Raw genomic sequence first — 19,033 nt, 5'->3', positions numbered from 1 at the left:
GATGGACGCGTCTCCTGTCGGATGCCATGGTAGCCCTTAATTTGAAGATGACACAGGCTTTTTCTCCATCTTCTTAGCTACTGTATCATACTCAAATTCCACTAATTTCAAAACTCGACATACACGTAATGTTAGCTAGCGAGCCAGCCAGCTAACGTTAGCTAGCTAACAGTACACTTTAACTTGACATTAGGCTTATGCTGTTTAACTACATGATGCATTTTTAAAAAGTATGCGTTAGACAGGATAACCTAGACATACTGACCAGCTCAAATAGACAGACGCGTGCTATATGGCAGACCAATCCAAACTCATCTCTCTGCATGTCCAGCCCACTCATTATCTCAGCCAATCATGACTAGCGGGAAGGTTGCAGACTTTCTGTGGCTAAACCAACTAGGCTTGTAATTTAACAATTGTATTCATATTTGCAGATGGCATACAAGATTGTTATTAAGGCACATGAAATTCACATATTCGAGAAGGAATTTCTGCCAAAATGTTGCATTTTGATAAAAAATTAAAAGTTTCCTGAAAGGAGTCGCATATTAGCTAAAGTAACGTCATAGTCAACATAGCTAAAATAACTAATAGTAACACGTTAGTAAACCCGCTAAAATCATGCAGTAACGTTACAGTGTGTAGTCAGGTAGCAGTTTAACAGGTACACCGGCTGGCCCCAGTGACAATAAATTAGTAATACTAAAAGCTTACCTTGACTTGGAAGAGTTCCAGTGTTATGTTGGATAGTCATAGCCAGCTAGCTAACATAGCATCCCTCTGTTTAAGCAGGGTGTTTGAGTAGGCTTAACTAGCTTGCTGTTATGCTCGTCATTGGAAGGGGTAGACCAAGGTGCAGCGTGGTAGGTGTACATCTTTCTTTTATCGATGACAGCGAAAAAAAGAAAAAAAATACAAACAGAAATGCACAGTTCTGTAGGGCTGGAAAGCAACAGTACAAAAACAAGATCCCATCAACTACAGGTGGAAAAAAGGCTGCCTAAGTATGATCCCCGATCAGAGACAACGATAGACAGCTGCCTCTGATTGGGAACCATACCCGGCCAACAAAGAAATAGAAAACATAGATTGCCCACCCTAGTCACACCCTGACCTAACCAAATAGAGAATTAAAATGATCTCTAAGGTCAGGGTTGTGACACTTGCTGCACTTTCTAGCTAAGTAAGTGAAACTGAAACTGAAAACAAATGACAATCTTTATCTCTCTCTTGCCTCTCCTTCATTTTGAAGAAATTCAAATTTGTTCATAACTGTTCAACAGTTATGTTCAGTTATGTTCAACAGTTATGTTCAACTGTTCATAACTGTTCTTTCTCTCTCTTTAATTTAACTACTCACTGCAGTTTATGCACTGCTGTGTTAGCTAGCTGTATCTTGTGCTTTCAGTACTAGACTCATTATTTGATCATTTGATTGGGTGAACAACATGTCAGTTCATGCTGCAAGAGCTCTGATAGGTTGGAGGACATCCTCCAGAAGTTGTTATAATTACTGTGTAAGTCTATGCAAGGGGTGAGAACCATGAGCCTACTAGGTTTTGTATTGAAGTCGAATATACCCAGAGGAGGACAGAAGCTAGCTGTCCTCCGGCTACACCATGGTGCTACTCTACAGAGAACTGTTGAGGCTACTGTAGACCTTCATTGCAAAATAGTGTGTTTTAATAAATTATTTGGTGACGTGAATTTATTTAGTATAGTTCTATCTAAAAAGGACAACTTTTAAAAAATGTTTTACAATTTTTATTTTTATATGAAATTCACTATAAGGATTCCTCCCCTTCCTCCTCTGAGGGGCCTCCACTGGTGTGTGTGTGTGTGTGTGTGTGTGTGTGTGTGTGTGTGTGTGTGTGTGTGTGTGCGTACATGCATTCTCACATGTGTATGTTTCAGCGGGCAGGCCGGGGGTCCAGGAGGAGATCATTCATAACCTGGACTACTGTGACATCCTGGTGCTGGGGGAAGAGCTGAGGCCAGAGCAGGAGAGTCTCCAGCTGCAGCGTAGCACCCTGCTGGGGAAACACCTGGACGCCACCAACTCCACCTCCGGCATGTCTATATACGGTAAGTTACCATGTAAACGTCACATTTCCTGACCTCTAATCCCTATCTAACTTCTGACTCCTACCCCAACTCCAACTCCACCTCTGGCATGTCTATATACGGTAAGTTACCATGTAAACGTCACATTTCCTGACCTCTAATCCCTATCTAACCTCTGACTCCTACCCCAACTCCAACTCCACCTCTGGCATGCCTCCATCTATGTTACCATGCAAACACCTAACCATAACCCCTATCTTCCTCTATAACCATAACCCCTATCTTTCTCTAAATCCATAACCCCTATCTTCCTCTATAACCATAACCCCTATCTTCCTCTATAACCATAACCCCTATCTTCCTCTATATCCATAACCCCTATCTTCCTCTATAACCATAACCCCTATCTTCCTCTATAACCATAACCCCCATATTCCTCTATAACCATAACCCCTATCTTCCTCTATAACCATAACCCCCATCTTCCACTATAACCATAACCCCAATCTTCCTCTAAATCCATAACCCCTATCTATAACCATAACCCCTAACTTCCTCTACAACCATAAACCCCATCTTCCTCTATAACCATAACCCCAATCTTCCTCTAAATCCATAACCCCTATCTATAACCATAACCCCTATCTTCCTCTATATCCATAACCCCTATCTTCCTCTATATCCATAACCCCTATCTTCCTCTATATCCATAACCCCTATCTTCCTCTATATCCATAACCCCTATCTTCCTCTACACCCATAACCCCTATCTTCCTCTATATCCATAACCCCTATATTCCTCTATATACATAACCCCTATCTTCCTCTATATCCATAACCCCTATCTTCCTCTATAACCATAACCCCTATCTTCCTCTATATCCATAACCCCTATATTCCTCTATATACATAACCACGCAAACCATGCAAACACCTAACCATAACCCCTATCTTCCTCTATAACCATAACCCCTATCTTTCTCTAAATCCATAACCCCTATCTTCCTCTATAACCATAACCCCTATCTTCCTCTATAACCATAACCCCTATCTATAACCATAACCCCTAACTTCCTCTACAACCATAAACCCCATCTTCCTCTATAACCATAACCCCAATCTTCCTCTAAATCCATAACCCCTATCTATAACCATAACCCCTATCTTCCTCTATATCCATAACCCCTATCTTCCTCTATATCCATAACCCCTATCTTCCTCTATATCCATAACCCCTATCTTCCTCTATATCCATAACCCCTATCTTCCTCTACACCCATAACCCCTATCTTCCTCTATATCCATAACCCCTATATTCCTCTATATACATAACCCCTATCTTCCTCTATATCCATAACCCCTATCTTCCTCTATAACCATAACCCCTATCTTCCTCTATATCCATAACCCCTATATTCCTCTATATACATAACCACACAAACCATGCAAACACCTAACCATAACCCCTATCTTCCTCTATAACCATAACCCCTATCTTCCTCTATAACCATAACCCCTATCTTCCTCTATATCCATAACCCCTTTCTTCCTTTATATCCAGAACCCCTATCTTCCTCTATATCCATAACCCCTATATTCCTCTATATACATAACCACGCAAACCATGCAAACACCTAACCATAACCCCTATCTTCCTCTATAACCATAACCCCTATCTTTCTCTAAATCCATAACCCCTATCTTCCTCTATAACCATAACCCCTATCTTCCTCTATAACCATAACCCCTATCTATAACCATAACCCCTAACTTCCTCTACAACCATAAACCCCATCTTCCTCTATAACCATAACCCCAATCTTCCTCTAAATCCATAACCCCTATCTATAACCATAACCTCTATCTTCCTCTATATCCATAACCCCTATCTTCCTCTATATCCATAACCCCTATCTTCCTCTATATCCATAACCCCTATCTTCCTCTATATCCATAACCCCTATCTTCCTCTACACCCATAACCCCTATCTTCCTCTATATCCATAACCCCTATATTCCTCTATATACATAACCCCTATCTTCCTCTATATCCATAACCCCTATCTTCCTCTATAACCATAACCCCTATCTTCCTCTATATCCATAACCCCTATATTCCTCTATATACATAACCACGCAAACCATGCAAACACCTAACCATAACCCCTATCTTCCTCTATAACCATAACCCCTATCTTCCTCTATAACCATAACCCCTATCTTCCTCTATATCCATAACCCCTTTCTTCCTTTATATCCAGAACCCCTATCTTCCTCTAAATCCATAACCCCTGATCTATGATACTGGTAGTGACCATAGGAATGTGTCCACCATCTCTCTCAGGTGTGGACTCCATGTCCAATTATGAGCAGGTGATTAGGCAGGTGCATTACTACAACTGGCACCCCGCCCAGACCCCAGACAGGAAGTTCCGTCTCACCTGCTCTGAGCTAAACGGACGCTACACCAGCAATGAGTTCACCCTGGAGGTCAGTGGACTAGAGAGCGGAACGATAAAAATACAGGAATTCCAATGTTCCTGTGCTTCCAGAAATTATAATTGATTAAACATTTCCTGCCCTGAGACCCTTTGCCTTTTCAACTTGCTCTTTCCAGAAAATCTCTGACGGTTCTGTGTGTAATAGTCCTTATTTGGAATATACTCCTATATTTACTGAGACATTTATTATACCTGTAACCTTGCTCTCTATTCTTGCCCCGCCCAGATTAGTGTACTCCACAAATCAGAGGCTGGGGAGAATGTCAATCACATGGTAGCCCCGTCCCAGTACATGCAAGTCGTTCCTCATCTGGCCATGGTCCACAGTCTATACCCCACACACAGTCCAGGTAAGACTATAGAATCATCAGTCTATACCCCACACACAGCTCAGGTAGGACTTACCATAGGATAATTCTGTTCCAGCCCAACACACCTTTTAACACACCTCTGTGTCTGTGTGTGTGTGTGTGGGGGTGTGCGTGTGTGTGTGAGAGAGAGAAGAAACTGGACTACAGTGCTATTGGAGAATGGGGAGGACTCTGCGTGCATGTGTAAATAGCTACTATTATTGAACACACAGAGAGAGAGAGAGAGCGAGAGAAAAACATACAACATTTAAAATCCATGTAAACAAACAACAATTGTGCGGTTTAAACAGGCAAAAAAACACATCTCTTCCCACAGGGCCGTGTGGTGAGACAGGGATGCAGCTTAAGCCCCAGCCTCTTCAACATACAGTGAGGGAAAAAAGTATTTGATCCCGTGCTGATTTTGTACGTTTGCCCACCGACAAAGAAATGATCAGTCTATAATTTTAATGGTAGGTTTATTTGAACAGTGAGATACAGAATAACAACAACAAAAATCCAGAAAAACGCTTGTCAAAAATGTTATAAATTGATTTGCATTTTAATGAGGGAAATAAGTATTTGACCCCTCTGCAAAACATTACTTAGTACTTGGTGGCAAAACCCTTGTTGGCAATCACAGAGGTCAGACGTTTCTTGTAGTTGGCCCATTTTCAATGCCCTGGCTGAGGGAAGGAGGTTCTCACTCAAGATTTGATGGTACATGTCCCCGTCCATCGTCCTTTTGATGCGGTGAAGTTGTCCTGTCCCCTTAGCAGAAAAACACTCCCAAAGCATAATGTTTCCACCTCCATGTTTGACGGTGGGGATGGTGTTCTTGGGGTCATAGGCAGCATTCCTCCTCCTCCAAACACAGCAAGTTGAGTTGATGCCAAAGAGCTCCACTTTGGTCTCATCTGACCACAACACTTTCACCCAGTTGTCCTCTGAATAATTCCGATGTTTATTGGCAAACTTCAGACGGGCATGTATATGTGCTTTCTTGAGCAGGGGGACCTTGCGGGCGCTGCAGGATTTCAGTCCTTCACGGCGTAGTGTGTTACTAATTGTTTTCTTGGTGACTATGGTCCCAGCTGCCTTGAGATCATTGACAAGATCCTCCCATGTAGTTCTGGGCTGATTCCTCATGATTCTCATGGTTCTCATGATCATTGCAACTCCACGAGGTGAGATCTTGCATGGAGCCCCAGGCCGAGGGAGATTGACAGTTATTTTGTGTTTCTTCCATTTGCGAATAAATACACCAACTATTGCCACCTTCCCACCAAGCTGCTTGGCGATGGTCTTGTAGCCCATTCCAGCCTTGTGTAGGTCTACAATCTTGTCCTGACATCCTTGGAGAACTCTTTAGTCTTGGCCATGGAGGAGAGTTTGGAATCTGATTGGTTGATTGCTTCTGTGGACAGGTGTCGTTTATACAGGTAACAAGCTGAGATTAGGAGCACTCCATTTAAGAGTGTGCTCCTAACCTCAGCTCGTTACCTGTATAAAAGACACCTGGGAGAAGGAAATCTTTCTGATTGAGAGGGGGTCAAATACTTTCACTCATTAAAATGCAAATCAATTTATAACATTTTTTGACATGTGTTTTTCTGGATTTTTTTGTTGTTATTCTGTCTCTCACTGTTCAAATAAACCTAACATTAAAATTATAGACTGATCATTTCTTTGTCAGTGGGCAAACTTACAAAATCCGCAGGGGATCAACTACTTTTTTTCCTCACTGTATATATCAATGAATTGGCGAGGGCACTAGAACAGTCTGCAGAACCCGGCCTCACCCTACTAGAATCTGAAGTCAAATGTCTACTGTTTGCTGATGATCTGGTGCTTCTGTCACCAACCAAGGAGGGCCTACAGCAGCACCTAGATCTTCTGCACAGATTATGCCAGTCCTTGGCCCTGACAGTACATCTCAGTAAGACCAAAATAATGGTGTTCCAAAAAAGGTTCAATTGCAAGGACCAGAAATACAAATACTATCTTGACACCGTTGCCCTAGAGCACACAAAAACTATACATACCTTGGCCTAAACATCAGCGCTACAGGTAACTTCCACAAAGCTGTGAACGATCTGAGAGACAAGGCAAGAAGGGCTTTCTATGCCATCAAAAGGAACATAAAATTCGACTTAACAATTAGGATCTGGCTAAAAATACCTGAATCAGTTATAGAACCCATTGCCCTTTGCGGTTGTGAGGTCTGGGGTCCGCTCACCAACCAAGAATTCACTAAATGGACCAACACCAAAATGAGACTCTGCATGCAGAATTTTGCAAAAATATCCTCTGTGTACAACGTAAAACACCAAATAATGCATGCAGGGCAGAATTAGGCCGATACCCGTTATTTATCAAAATCCAGAAAAGAGCCATCAAATTCTACAACCACCTAAAAGGAAGCGATTCCCAAACCTTCCATAACAAAGCCATCACCTGCAGAGATATGAACCTGGAGAAGAGTCCCCTCAGCAAGCTGGTCCTGGGGCTCTATTCACAAACACAGACAGACCCAACAGAGCCCCAGGACAACACAATTACACCCAACCAACCAAATCATGAGAAAACAAAAAATATATTATTTACAAAAAAATGTAAAAAAACAGTGCAAATGAGAATGCTATTTGGCCCTCAACAGAGAGTACACAGTGGCCGAATATCTGACCACTGTGACTGACCCAAACTTAAGGATATCTTTGACTATGGACAGACTCAGTGAGCATTACATTGTTATTGAGAAAGGCCTCCGAAGGCAGACCTGGCTCTCAAGAGAAGACAGGCACTTCTGTGAGTTCTGTGAGTGTGATGTTTACTGAGAGAGAGAGAGAGAGCGAGAGAGAGAGAGAGAGAGAGAGGAGAAAGCGAGAGAGAGAGAGAGAGAGGGAGGAGAAAGCGAGAGAGAGAGAGAGGGAGCTGAAAGCGAGAGAGAGAGAGAGAGAGAGAGAGAGAGAGGGAGCTGAAAGCGAGAGAGAGAGGGAGCTGAAAGCGAGAGAGAGAGGGAGGTGAAAGCGAGAGAGAGGGAGGTGAAAGCGAGAGAGAGGGAGGTGAAAGTGAGAGAGAGGGAGGTGAAAGCGAGAGAGAGAGGGAGCTGAAAGCGAGAGAGAGAGGGAGCTGAAAGCGAAAGAGAGGGAGCTGAAAGCGAGAGAGAGGGAGCTGAAAGCGAGAGATAGGGAGCTGAAAGCGAGAGAGAGGGAGGTGAAAGCGAGAGAGATAGGGAGCTGAAAACGAGAGAGAGAGAGAGAGTGGAGAAAGAGAGAGAGAGAGGGAGGAGAAAGCGAGAGAGAGAGAGGGAGAGAGAGAGAGGAGGAGAAAGCGAGAGAGAGAGAGGGAGCTGAAAGCGAGAGAGAGAGAGAGAGAGAGAGAGGGAGCTGAAAGCGAGAGAGAGAGAGAGCGAGAGGGAGCTGAAAGCGAGAGAGAGAGAGAGAGAGAGAGGGAGGTGAAAGCGAGAGAGAGAGAGGGAGGTGGAAGTGAGAGAGAGAGGGAGGTGAAAGCGAGAGAAACAGAGGGAGGTGAAAGTGAGAGAGAGAGAGGGACAAAATAAACATTGAGAGTGAGAGGGAGGAGATGACACACTGATATGAAGAGAGAGAAAGGGAGGGAAGAGAGGACACATGAGAAGTGTGCATGGAGGGGTGTCTTTAATGAAGTGAATAATGTAGATTGTTCTGTTGGGAGACCGTACAGACTCTCTAGTAACATTCTGTGGAAATTGTTCTGTTGGAAGACCGTACAGACTCTCTAGTAACATCTGTGTAGATTGTTCTGTTGGGAGACCGTACAGACTCTCTGGTAACATTCTGTGCAGATTGTTCTGTTTGGAGACCGTACAAACTCTCTGGTAACATTCTGTGTAGATTGTTCTGCTGGGAGACCGTACAGACTCTCTGGTAACATTCTGTGTAGATTGTTCTGTTGGGAGACCGTACAGACTCTCTAGTAACATTCTGTGTAGATTGTTCTGTTGAGAGACCGTACAGACTCTCTAGTAACATTATGTGTAGATTATTCTGTTGGGAGACCGTACAGACTCTCTAGTAACATTCTGTGTAGATTGTTCTGTTGGGAGACTGTACAGACCCTCCGGTAACATTCTGTGTGCATTCATGTATATACACTGGGGTGCCTTTAACATGAGAGAGATCAAAGGCTATGGATTGGTGTTTAAAAAATGATCTCTCTCCTCTCTTCTTTCTCCTCTCCCACACTCTCCCCCTCTCTCTGTAATAAGGAAGCAGACTGAATCAAATTACCAATTAGAAGAGTCCTCTGTAGCTGGATGAATACACACATCATATAATATCTTATCTGAAGGAGAGAGAGAGAGAAGGCAGGGTGTTGATGTTATTTTGAGAGTATAGTACAGATCAGCACAACAGTTCAACATTACAGATCTAAGACCTTCTCTCTCTGTGTGTGTGTGTGTGTGTGTGTGTGGTAATGCTCTCGTTATGTGTGTGTACATACTGAATACCTGAGATGTTTTGGTTGTGTGCACAACCAAGTATTTGATATGCTTGTGGGTGCACCATGTTACTTAACATACAGTATATTATCATGACCTGTCCTTACCCCCCAGGAGTCCCCAGTGCTGCCACAGTGGTGATAGTGATCTGTATCGCCGCCCTGGTGGTGGTGGTTGTGCTAGGCATCTACCGTATTCACCTGACACACCAACAGGAGGGCAGGAGCTCAGACACAACCAAAGAGAGAGAGCTGGACTGGGATGACTCAGCGCTCAATATCACAGTCAATCCTATGGAGGTAAGGGGAAGAGGGGGACTAAAAACAAAACCGTGGGGGAGGAATAAAGGAAGGAAGGTGAGTGTTGTACGGACCAGATGTTGGAACAGCCTTAAGTGCAGTCAGGATCAGGGGTGAAATACTGTCCAGTTTATTAACAGTGACAGGGGGTTCCAGGTGAATGACATGATCCCATGAAGAGTTACATCATCAACAAAGGTATTTACTAAATTAACAGACTCTCGAAGTACAGGTTTAAGTCTCAATCAGGCCTACCCTGCCAAACCAACTTTAGTTGTGGTATACCAGGCTATGAACAGCCTCCCACACAGCTCACATACCAAACCAACTGTAGCAGGTTGGGTATACCAGGCTATGGACAGCCTCCCACACAGCTCACATACCAAACCAACTGTAGCAGGTTGGGGTATACCAGGCTATGGACAGCCTCCCACACAGCTCACATACCAAACCAACTAAAGCAGGTTGGGGTATACCAGGCTATGGACAGCCTCCCACACAGCTCACATACCAAACCAACTGTAGCAGGTTGGGGTATACCAGGCTATGGACAGCCTCCCACACAGCTCACATACCAAACCAACTGTAGCAGGATGGGGTATACCAGGCTATGGACAGCCTCCCACACAGCTCACATACCAAACCAACTGTAGCAGGTTGGGGTATACCAGGCTATGGACAGCCTCCCACACAGCTCACATACCAAACCAACTGTAGCATGTTGGGGTATACCAGGCTATGGACAGCCTCCCACACAGCTCACATACCAAACCAACTGTAGCAGGTTGGGGTATACCAGGCTATGGACAGCCTCCCACACAGCTCACATACCAAACCAACTGTAGCAGGTTGGGGTATACCAGGCTATGGACAGCCTCCCACACAGCTCACATACCAAACCAACTGTAGCAGGTTGGGGTATACCAGGCTATGGACAGCCTCCCACACAGCTCACATACCAAACCAACTGTAGCATGTTGGGGTATACCAGGCTATGGACAGCCTCCCACACAGCTCACATACCAAACCAACTGTAGCAGGTTGGGGTATACCAGGCTATGGACAGCCTCCCACATAACTCACATACCAAACCAACTGTAGCATGTTGGGGTATACCAGGCTATGGACAGCCTCCCACACAGCTCACATACCAAACCAACTGTAGCAGGTTGGGGTATACCAGGCTATGGACAGCCTCCCACACAGCTCACATACCAAACCAACTGTAGCAGGTTGGGGTATACCAGGCTATGGACAGCCTCCCACACAGCTCACATACCAAACCAACTGTAGCATGTTGGGGTATACCAGGCTATGGACAGCCTCCCACACAGCTCACATACCAAACCAACTGTAGCAGGTTGGGGTATACCAGGCTATGGACAGCCTCCCACACAGCTCACATACCAAACCAACTGTAGCATGTTGGGGTATACCAGGCTATGGACAGCCTCCCACATAACTCACATACCAAACCAACTGTAGCATGTTGGGGTATACCAGGCTATGGACAGCCTCCCACACAGCTCACATACCAAACCAACTGTAGCAGGTTGGGGTATACCAGGCTATGGACAGCCTCCCACACAGCTCACATACCAGAGTTTGAACATCAATTATAATTTAATCATAGTAACAGGCATCTTCATTACACCCACATTTACATTTACGTAGTAAGTGTTCATGTCCACCTGAACATGGCATCCACTTGGAGGTTTGAAAAAGGGTCAATTACTGCATTTAAAGATTAAACTGAAATGTGTCACAATGCAACGTGACCAAACATTTCCTTGACACATAATTAGCCTTACGCAACTGTGGCAAATAAAGAAGGTAACAACAGTATACCATTAGGATATATGATTTACTAGATATATGGGGGGGGAATGAGCACGCTTGTCACACCCTGACCTTAGAGCCTTTTTATTTCTCTATTTGGTTAGGTCGGGGTGTGATTTGGGTGGGCATTCTAGTTTTTCTATTTCTTTGTTGGCGGGTATGGTTCCCAATCAAAGGCAGCTGTCTATCAGTGTCTCTGATTAGGGATCATACTTAGGCAGCCTCTTTTCCCACCTTAGATTGTGGGATATTGTTTTTGCATAGTTGCTGTCTAGCCCTGCAGAACTTTATGTTCGGTTTTGTATTTTGTTGTATTGTCGGAGTTCAGTATTCAAAATCATGAACACTTTCCACTTTTTATCTAACGACGAACGTAACAACGCTAAACAATTTATGGGGAAGGGGAATTTAAAAATGAGTGACGAGAGCTACTGAGTCAGCTTCATCACAGCATCTGAAATAGAGTGAGTAACTGAAGTTTGAGGGCAGAGGGACGAATGTGACATAGTGAAACAGAGTAGGATACACACAGGCCACAGTAATCAGCTCCGGAACCTGTCACACACCTGTTGCCTCTCTGTGCCCCATGCAGAACTTCCAGGAGCCCCAGGGAGCTGAGGAAGAAGCCAGCGAAGAGGACGAGGAGGATGAGGAAGATGATGACATCACCAGCGCCGAGTCAAACGACAGCGAGGAGGAGGAGGAGGAGGTCCCAGGAGCTCTCAGTGTAAAACAGGGCAGCAAGAGGGGCCAGCTGGACTGGGACAACTCTACATTAACCTGCTGAATACAATCACACATACACACTGACGCACACACACACACACACACACACAAACACTAATATACACACACACACGCTGAGGCATCAACATACACACTACCATAAAATCAATTGTTTAATCATGAGAGACGACCTGAGATTTTTCTCAATTGAATCAACATCTCCCCCTACTGGTGAAAATGGAAATGGTGATGTGAATAGAATGAGCACTAAAGTAATACACACGTGTCAAACACACACACACACACACACACACACACACACACACACACACACACACTCACTCACACACGTGTCAAACCCGCACACACACACACTCATTCACTCACATACACACACACACTCACTCACTCACTCACATACAAGCGAACAACGCCAGCCTGTACTCCATTTAAAAATACTCCTTTCCTTAATGTCAAATCATCTGGTGTTAACTAAAGGCTACAATGTGGTACTCCAATGCTGTACTACTATCTTGTGTTCCTGAGTCAGTACCACAGACCTCAAGCCCTAGTCCACAAGCTGACAGTTTATCTACTGTTTCATACTGAGACTGTGATAAAACAACAAAACGAAATGTTAAAATGCTCTATACAGCTGAAATTGCTCATCAAACATCTGATTTCCACCTATTTTTTCAGGGTCTAAAAGCTCATCTGAAAAACTGTGGTCCTATAGGTCGCCATGATCCTTTGTAATGGTTTCTTTCCCATAGGCACATAGTGGTACAGTCCACTGTGCTAGAGTTAGCTTGGTACAGTGAGATAGTTAAGATGGTACAGTCCAATATAGGGAAACCCCTTCAATCCTTACCATGTTATCTGTGTACAGTATATCATACCGTCTGTCCATTGCATCAAATAAAAATTGAAGGCATAACAAGAAAAAAATATTATTGCATTGATTTGCAGTATTTTAATACCTGAAAAATATTTTGGAGGTTTGTTGCAATGGAATATATTTGATTTAATACTGCTTATTTAATCCTGGATGAGGTGTCCAGGTTATTTTCAAGAGTTATGCCGTCCCCCAATGGCACTAAACAGTCTTTATTTGTTTTTCGATTGATGTGCTGTTGGAGATGTTGTACTTACCTGAGGCATAGTCATGCAGGTGCCACATTACAGAATGTTCAGAAATGTGTTGCATAGAACTGACACGTTTCTCTGTCATGCAAAACAATAACCATGTCAGCTCTGTGCATTTAAATTCTATCTTCAATATTGTGTATATACATTGCACACAACTGAATAAGCACCCAGGTGAAAGTTGGCTTTTTCTGTTCTTGTTCTTGGACACACTACGAGAGAGGAGGAACCTTGTAAATGTGTATATGTTCCTCTTACCTGAAGATACTAACTAGAGTAGGTGACCCCGCCCTGAATCTAGCAAGCCCCTCCCTCTTTTCTTCTGTATGTATGCACATAACCCCGCCCATGTCAATTAAATCTGTACATATTACACCAAACCCTGCCCCGCTCTCTGTGTTTGTATCTCTATGTTCAGTTCATTCCAAATGGCTATGCTTTCTGTCTGCTAAGACAGGCAAGTTAAACCAACTTAAACCCAACTTAAGCCCAACTTAAGCCCAACTTAAACTGGTTAATGGACATGTATAAGGTATTCTATCGTTCTGTAGTCAATACCAGCACCCCCCCTTACCCCTATCTTACTCAGTCTGCCTAATATAAAATGTTACTTTACCTGGCATGAGGAGAAATTGAAAGTTTATATTTTCTACATTTGGGTATTTGACTGTGTGACCCTGCTTGATGTAATCCTTTCCAGGGATAGTCCTTCGGTTCTATCTGGGAGAACCCTGTCTTGAAGAGCCCGTGTATAGCTAGCTACAAGTTCATGTAAAGTGTTCAGCAGTTGTGTAGGGTTACACCTGTGCTTGTGACGTGAGACCTTGTCCTCAACCTCCACCATGTTACTTTCGGCTCCTGAACCCCTCTCACACCTGTACCCCTACCCCCTTGGAACTTTTGCTAGACTTTGCATCAACCCTCCCCAATGTTCTCCCAGAGTTTGTTTTAGAGGTGGAAGGTGAAAATAAATATGAACCTTGTAAAATGGGTAAAAGCTTTTTTAGTTTTTCTTGACGTTTTCTTTGGACTGTTTTCTTTTGGATGGTCACTACAGCACTTTCTGTAAATGGACCAATAAAGAGTTGTTTTAGAATCTAGCTGTTTCTCTCGTTCATTCTGCAGTCACAGATCAATTTGTTCAATACAGAAAACAACTAGGGGGAATTAAAATGGAGTGGGAAATACTCAGCAGCCGGGTCACTAGTTAGTCATATAGTTAAGACTATGGACATTTTAGGCTATGGCATTTCAAAGCTATGAAAGGTATTAGGCCCATCTAACCGTTTAAACTGAGGGCAATACTCAACACAGCATCTTCATTGAGAGAAGACGGATCACCTGCAACTTCTAATTTGAAAGTTCACATTTAATCCAATGTCTCCATCTAGTGGACATCTCTAGTGGTATGTATGTTTGGTGGTGTTTTATCAACTTGTTTGTCACTGAGGAAATAGGCCATAGCGGACCCTATTATGGGGCTTGGAATTTCTTCGCGTTACGACATGATTACGGCCGCCGCGGACGCTGTTATAATTACGTCATAGATGGCCGCAAGTTTACGTCATAGTAAAACAGTTGAAATATTCCCGCAAGATTCACATTTCGATCACACACCGACGTGCTGAAGAACGTAAGTGCCTCAGTAGCCCTCCACCTGCAATCCAATGAAAAATGCAAAGGAATTAACCAGATTAGGCTAATTGTGTTAAAGTGTCAACATTGGGTAATTCAATATTAAGATCTCTATTAGAATGTGCAAGGAAATGTAAGCTAATAAGTCAAATATAAAGTAGGCTAGCCTAATTGAATGACATCTAATAATGACTTGGTTTTCTTTAGGATATCTCAGCACATAAAATACAACTAGGAATCACTTATCTAATACAATAATGCCTGGTACTGATTCTGAATCTGGCTGTTGGCCACGCATGAGATCTTCAAAGAAGCGCTCCAACCCCAAAGCCAAACACACAGGAAAGGAAATAGGGTAAGAAACTGATTTTAAAAAGCCTAACAAGTACTGAAGTAGTGCCAAATGTGATTTTTATGTTTGTATAGACAGGAATAACTGTTGTAGTTATCTGAAAATGGCTGTCGTAGTTGTGGAGGGAGGATATTGTACTGTAACAGTGATGATGTATGTAGGCTACATTAGTATTTTTCTCCAGCTCTCCCCTCTGAACCCTAAGCCTGCCTGTTACCCCTTCTAGCGCTCAGGATGCCCAGACCAAAGCTGAGCTAGACCCGATGACCCGCTCCCTGGCTCTCCACCTGTGCTGCCCATCCTGTGACACTCTCCTCCTCCAGCCTGTGTCTCTGCCCTGTGGCCACTGCCTCTGCCAGCCCTGCCTGGAAGGCATCCGCAATAAGCCCTCCAGCACCAAGGCCTCTGATGCCCAACAGGCCCAGCCCTACTCCCAGTGCCCCAGTTGCCTGGTTCACTACTCCCTCCAGCCTGGCGGGGCCTGGCCCTTCCCAGAGAATCTTCTTCTGGCCAACGTATCTGAGCAGCTCCTAGAGAGGCTGGAGGGCCTGAGGCGGGTGAAGCAACCCAAAAACACCCGGGCCAAGGACACATCCCTGAGGGTGACCACCTGCGAGATCTGCTCTAAGCAGCGCGAGGCCCAGAGCTACTGCCGCACCTGTGGCCTCAACAACTGTGCCAAGTACCTGAGAAAACTCCATGGCAACCAGGCATTCCAGGCCCACGTGCTGACGGAGCCCGTGGAGGGTGGGTGCCGCGATCCATGCCCCACCCACCACGACAGCTCCCTGTCCCACTGTTGCCTTGACGATGGAGCTCTGGGGTGCCAGGAGTGTATGGAACAGGGGCACCAGGGGCATGACGTGTCACCCGTCCACGAGGCCCGCGCCCGCAGGGAGGTGGGCATCCGCAATTCACTGGAGCAGGCTGAGAAGGGTACGGTCACATCTACTGCTCTATTGTTTCTGAGACTCTTTATATAAGTTCCACTAAGGGCTGTTTGTCTTTGTATTCATTTTATGGATTTATGTTGTTAATTTGAAGTCTTAATGTTGCTGCACAAACAGCTTTGGTTCAGTTAATTAGCTTTCATAAGTGCAGCCAAAATCTACCAGAGTTCAGCTTTCACATCTTAATTACTGCAAGTAAAACATACATTCTCCAAACCACATCTCTGTGAACCACAGTAATGGTAGCCATTAGGCAATTGAGTAAACTCAAAATAAATGAATTGAAAGTTAATTAATACAGGTAAGTTAAGTTTGTATCAGATGTTTATTGCTGCCCTTGTCACGTGGCTGTAGTGAAGTCCCAGTGTGAAGCCGACATGGTGTCCATGGATCAGTTGAGGGTCCGAACGGGCTCCGACGGTGCCGAGCTGAGACACCACGTGCGCGAGGGCTTCCTGTCTCTCCGTAATGTCCTGCTAGACCAGGAGGCGGCACTGCTCTCCCACCTGGACATCCTGACCTCCAGTACCTGCAGCGGTGCCAGGGACTTCCTCCAGACCTCTGCTCCACTCCTTGGCTCCCTGACTGGGCTGGAGGTGATCTCTGAGCAGGCCCTCCTGGAGCCCGACACCGTGGCCTTCCTGACTGGGGCCATGGCTCTGACCCAGTGGCTGCAGAAGGTCAACGGGGACATCCACCGCCCTGCCCTGACTCTCCAGGAGGGGGAGCCCTTCAAGGGGGTGAAGATGGACTTTGACACCCTCCTTAGAGACCTGCAGGGCCTTCTGGTGACCCACCTCCACTGGAAGAGCCCTGAAGTGGATGCAGTGGTTGCATCAGCGACCAGTGTGGAGTCAGACATTTTGGAGGGGTGCTGCGAGGTGTTGCAGGTGCCATCCTGCCCAGGGACCCCCCACCGCACCCTGGCCCTGGCGGACTCCCCCCTGAGCCCCCGGAACCCCAAGAGCCCCAGAAAGCTGGTGATGGAGGAACAGCTGGGCCTGTCGGCTGGGGACTGCAGCGATAAGGAGCGCCACCTGCTGCCCAGGCCCCCCATCATCTACCAGCACATCGTCAGCAGAGACACTGTGGAGGTACAGCTACACAGCAACTAGGGACTTATTATAAACTTCAAATGTATTGTTTTATATCTATGTGAAGTTATCCAATATGATGATAACTCTATTTGTCTGTGTAGATCTTCTGGATGCTGCCCATGGGCGAGGAGGTGGAGACCTTTGACATCCACTTCCAGGATGCTGTTACCGTGGGGATGGCCATGGAGGAGGGGAAGGGAGTGGTCCTGGTGGGGCTGAAGACCTGCAACCTGCAGACAGCCGGGCTCCGCCTAGACACACACTACCTGTTCCGGGCACGCTCTGTCAACAGCCATGGGGCCGGGGAGTGGAGCTCCTCCTACAGGGTGAGTACAGTACTACATGACCAATGACATTCACTGACTGACTGTGAGGCCAATCCTATTTTAAGATACTACTATATTACTGACAACTAACTTGAGTTGTGTTCATGTTGTCATTGTTCCCAGGTGAACACCGAGCGCCAGGGAGACGAGGCCAAGGCAGCCGTGACACAGGAAATCTAACTCTTACAACAGGAAATGAAGAACCCACACATCATATGTCACTTACAATCTGTCTTTTCCACATACACTGCATTATCAGGCAGAAACATACACTGCATTATCAGGCAGAAACATACACTGCATTATCAGGCAGAAACATACACTGCATTATCAGGCAGAAACATACACTGCATTATCAGGCAGAAACATACATTGCATTATCAGGCAGAAACATACACTGCATTATCAGGCAGAAACATACATTGCATTATCAGGCAGAAACATACACTGCATTATCAGACAGAAACATACATTGCATTATCAGGCAGAAACATACACTGCATTATCAGACAGAAACATACACTGCATTATCAGGCAGAAACATACATTGCATAATAAAAATATAGCAAGCTACTTTGAAAAAGTGAGCTATTGAATTTTTTCACCAAACACAATGCTTTGTGGAATTTGTTCTTAACTAATAAATAATGGTTACTTAGAATTACATTGTATTGACCACTTGACTTAAGAAATTATAGTCTTTAGTCACGTCTCGGTGCCCAGTGCAAACAGCGGAAATCCTTCTTTAATCACCTATGAAACAAAACACTCATTAGTATCAGGCTAACGAGTCCTAGGTGACCCTCTCCTTATACAACATTAGATAATGACATCCTATTACCCCCAGCAGCAGCCCTCTGCTACTACAGCCCACACCACTCTCAAGGACATGGTAATACACTCATTCTAATTAACTCACTTCAGAAAGTGCACTGTCCGGAAAAATGATGTAAGCTAAATGCTAATGAGTGGCTAGAGTGTCACGTACAGTAGGTGTTACACCGTGGTGTGTGTGTGTGTGTGTGTGTGTGTGTGTGTGTGTGTGTGTGTGTGTGTGTGTGTGTGTGTGTGTGTGTGTGTGTGTGTGTGTGTGTGTGTGTGTGTGTGTGTGTGTTGTTTGGCTAATTACTGGTCCACCCGGTGAGTGGTTGGTTATATGAGGGTTGGTCTGAGTGATAGTCTGTAAGGTGAACATGGTGTTTGTGCTGTAATATGAGTCTTCTGCTCCACTATGAGAGGCTGTTAACCTGCAATATCACACTTCA

The 19,033-nt window shown here is 44.8% G+C and overlaps 2 protein-coding genes across 2 annotated transcripts in view; both read left to right on the top strand.

Moving 5' to 3' along the window:
* LOC110503384 (calsyntenin-2) overlaps window positions 1–14,508 on the top strand; it is a 488,175-nt gene extending 473,667 nt beyond the window's left edge. Inside the window, exons 13-17 of the mRNA XM_036962198.1 lie at window positions 1,915–2,085; window positions 4,409–4,554; window positions 4,792–4,915; window positions 9,513–9,697; window positions 12,129–14,508. Coding sequence (XP_036818093.1) covers window positions 1,915–2,085; window positions 4,409–4,554; window positions 4,792–4,915; window positions 9,513–9,697; window positions 12,129–12,323 — 821 coding nt within the window. The 3' untranslated portion in view covers window positions 12,324–14,508. The remainder of the gene's footprint in view (window positions 1–1,914; window positions 2,086–4,408; window positions 4,555–4,791; window positions 4,916–9,512; window positions 9,698–12,128) is intronic.
* A 371-nt stretch (window positions 14,509–14,879) lies between these two features.
* Window positions 14,880–18,423, top strand: LOC118944059 (tripartite motif-containing protein 42-like). The gene is made up of 6 exons (XM_036961683.1): window positions 14,880–15,041; window positions 15,251–15,398; window positions 15,622–16,331; window positions 16,700–17,439; window positions 17,544–17,768; window positions 17,892–18,423. Exons 2-6 carry the CDS (start codon window positions 15,301–15,303, stop codon window positions 17,946–17,948), a joined length of 1,830 nt encoding a protein of 609 aa, XP_036817578.1. The 5' UTR covers window positions 14,880–15,041; window positions 15,251–15,300; the 3' UTR covers window positions 17,949–18,423.
* The last annotated feature ends 610 nt before the right edge of the window (window positions 18,424–19,033 follow it).

Source organism: Oncorhynchus mykiss, chromosome 24 (genome assembly GCF_013265735.2).
Source record: "Oncorhynchus mykiss isolate Arlee chromosome 24, USDA_OmykA_1.1, whole genome shotgun sequence".
NCBI lineage: Eukaryota > Metazoa > Chordata > Actinopteri > Salmoniformes > Salmonidae > Oncorhynchus > Oncorhynchus mykiss.
The sequence above is the reverse complement of the archived record's forward strand: the minus strand, read 5'-3'. Positions and strand labels throughout refer to the sequence as shown.

Excerpts from the sequence above, each read along its gene's own strand:
- LOC118944059 (XM_036961683.1), top strand. The coding sequence starts at position 15,301 with ATGCCTGGTACTGATTCTGAATCTGGCTGTTGGCCACGCATGAGATCT. Across the intron at positions 16,332-16,699 it reads ACTGGAGCAGGCTGAGAAGG|TGAAGTCCCAGTGTGAAGCC; the intron begins GTACGGTCACAT and ends ACGTGGCTGTAG. Across the intron at positions 17,769-17,891 it reads AGTGGAGCTCCTCCTACAGG|GTGAACACCGAGCGCCAGGG; the intron begins GTGAGTACAGTA and ends CATTGTTCCCAG.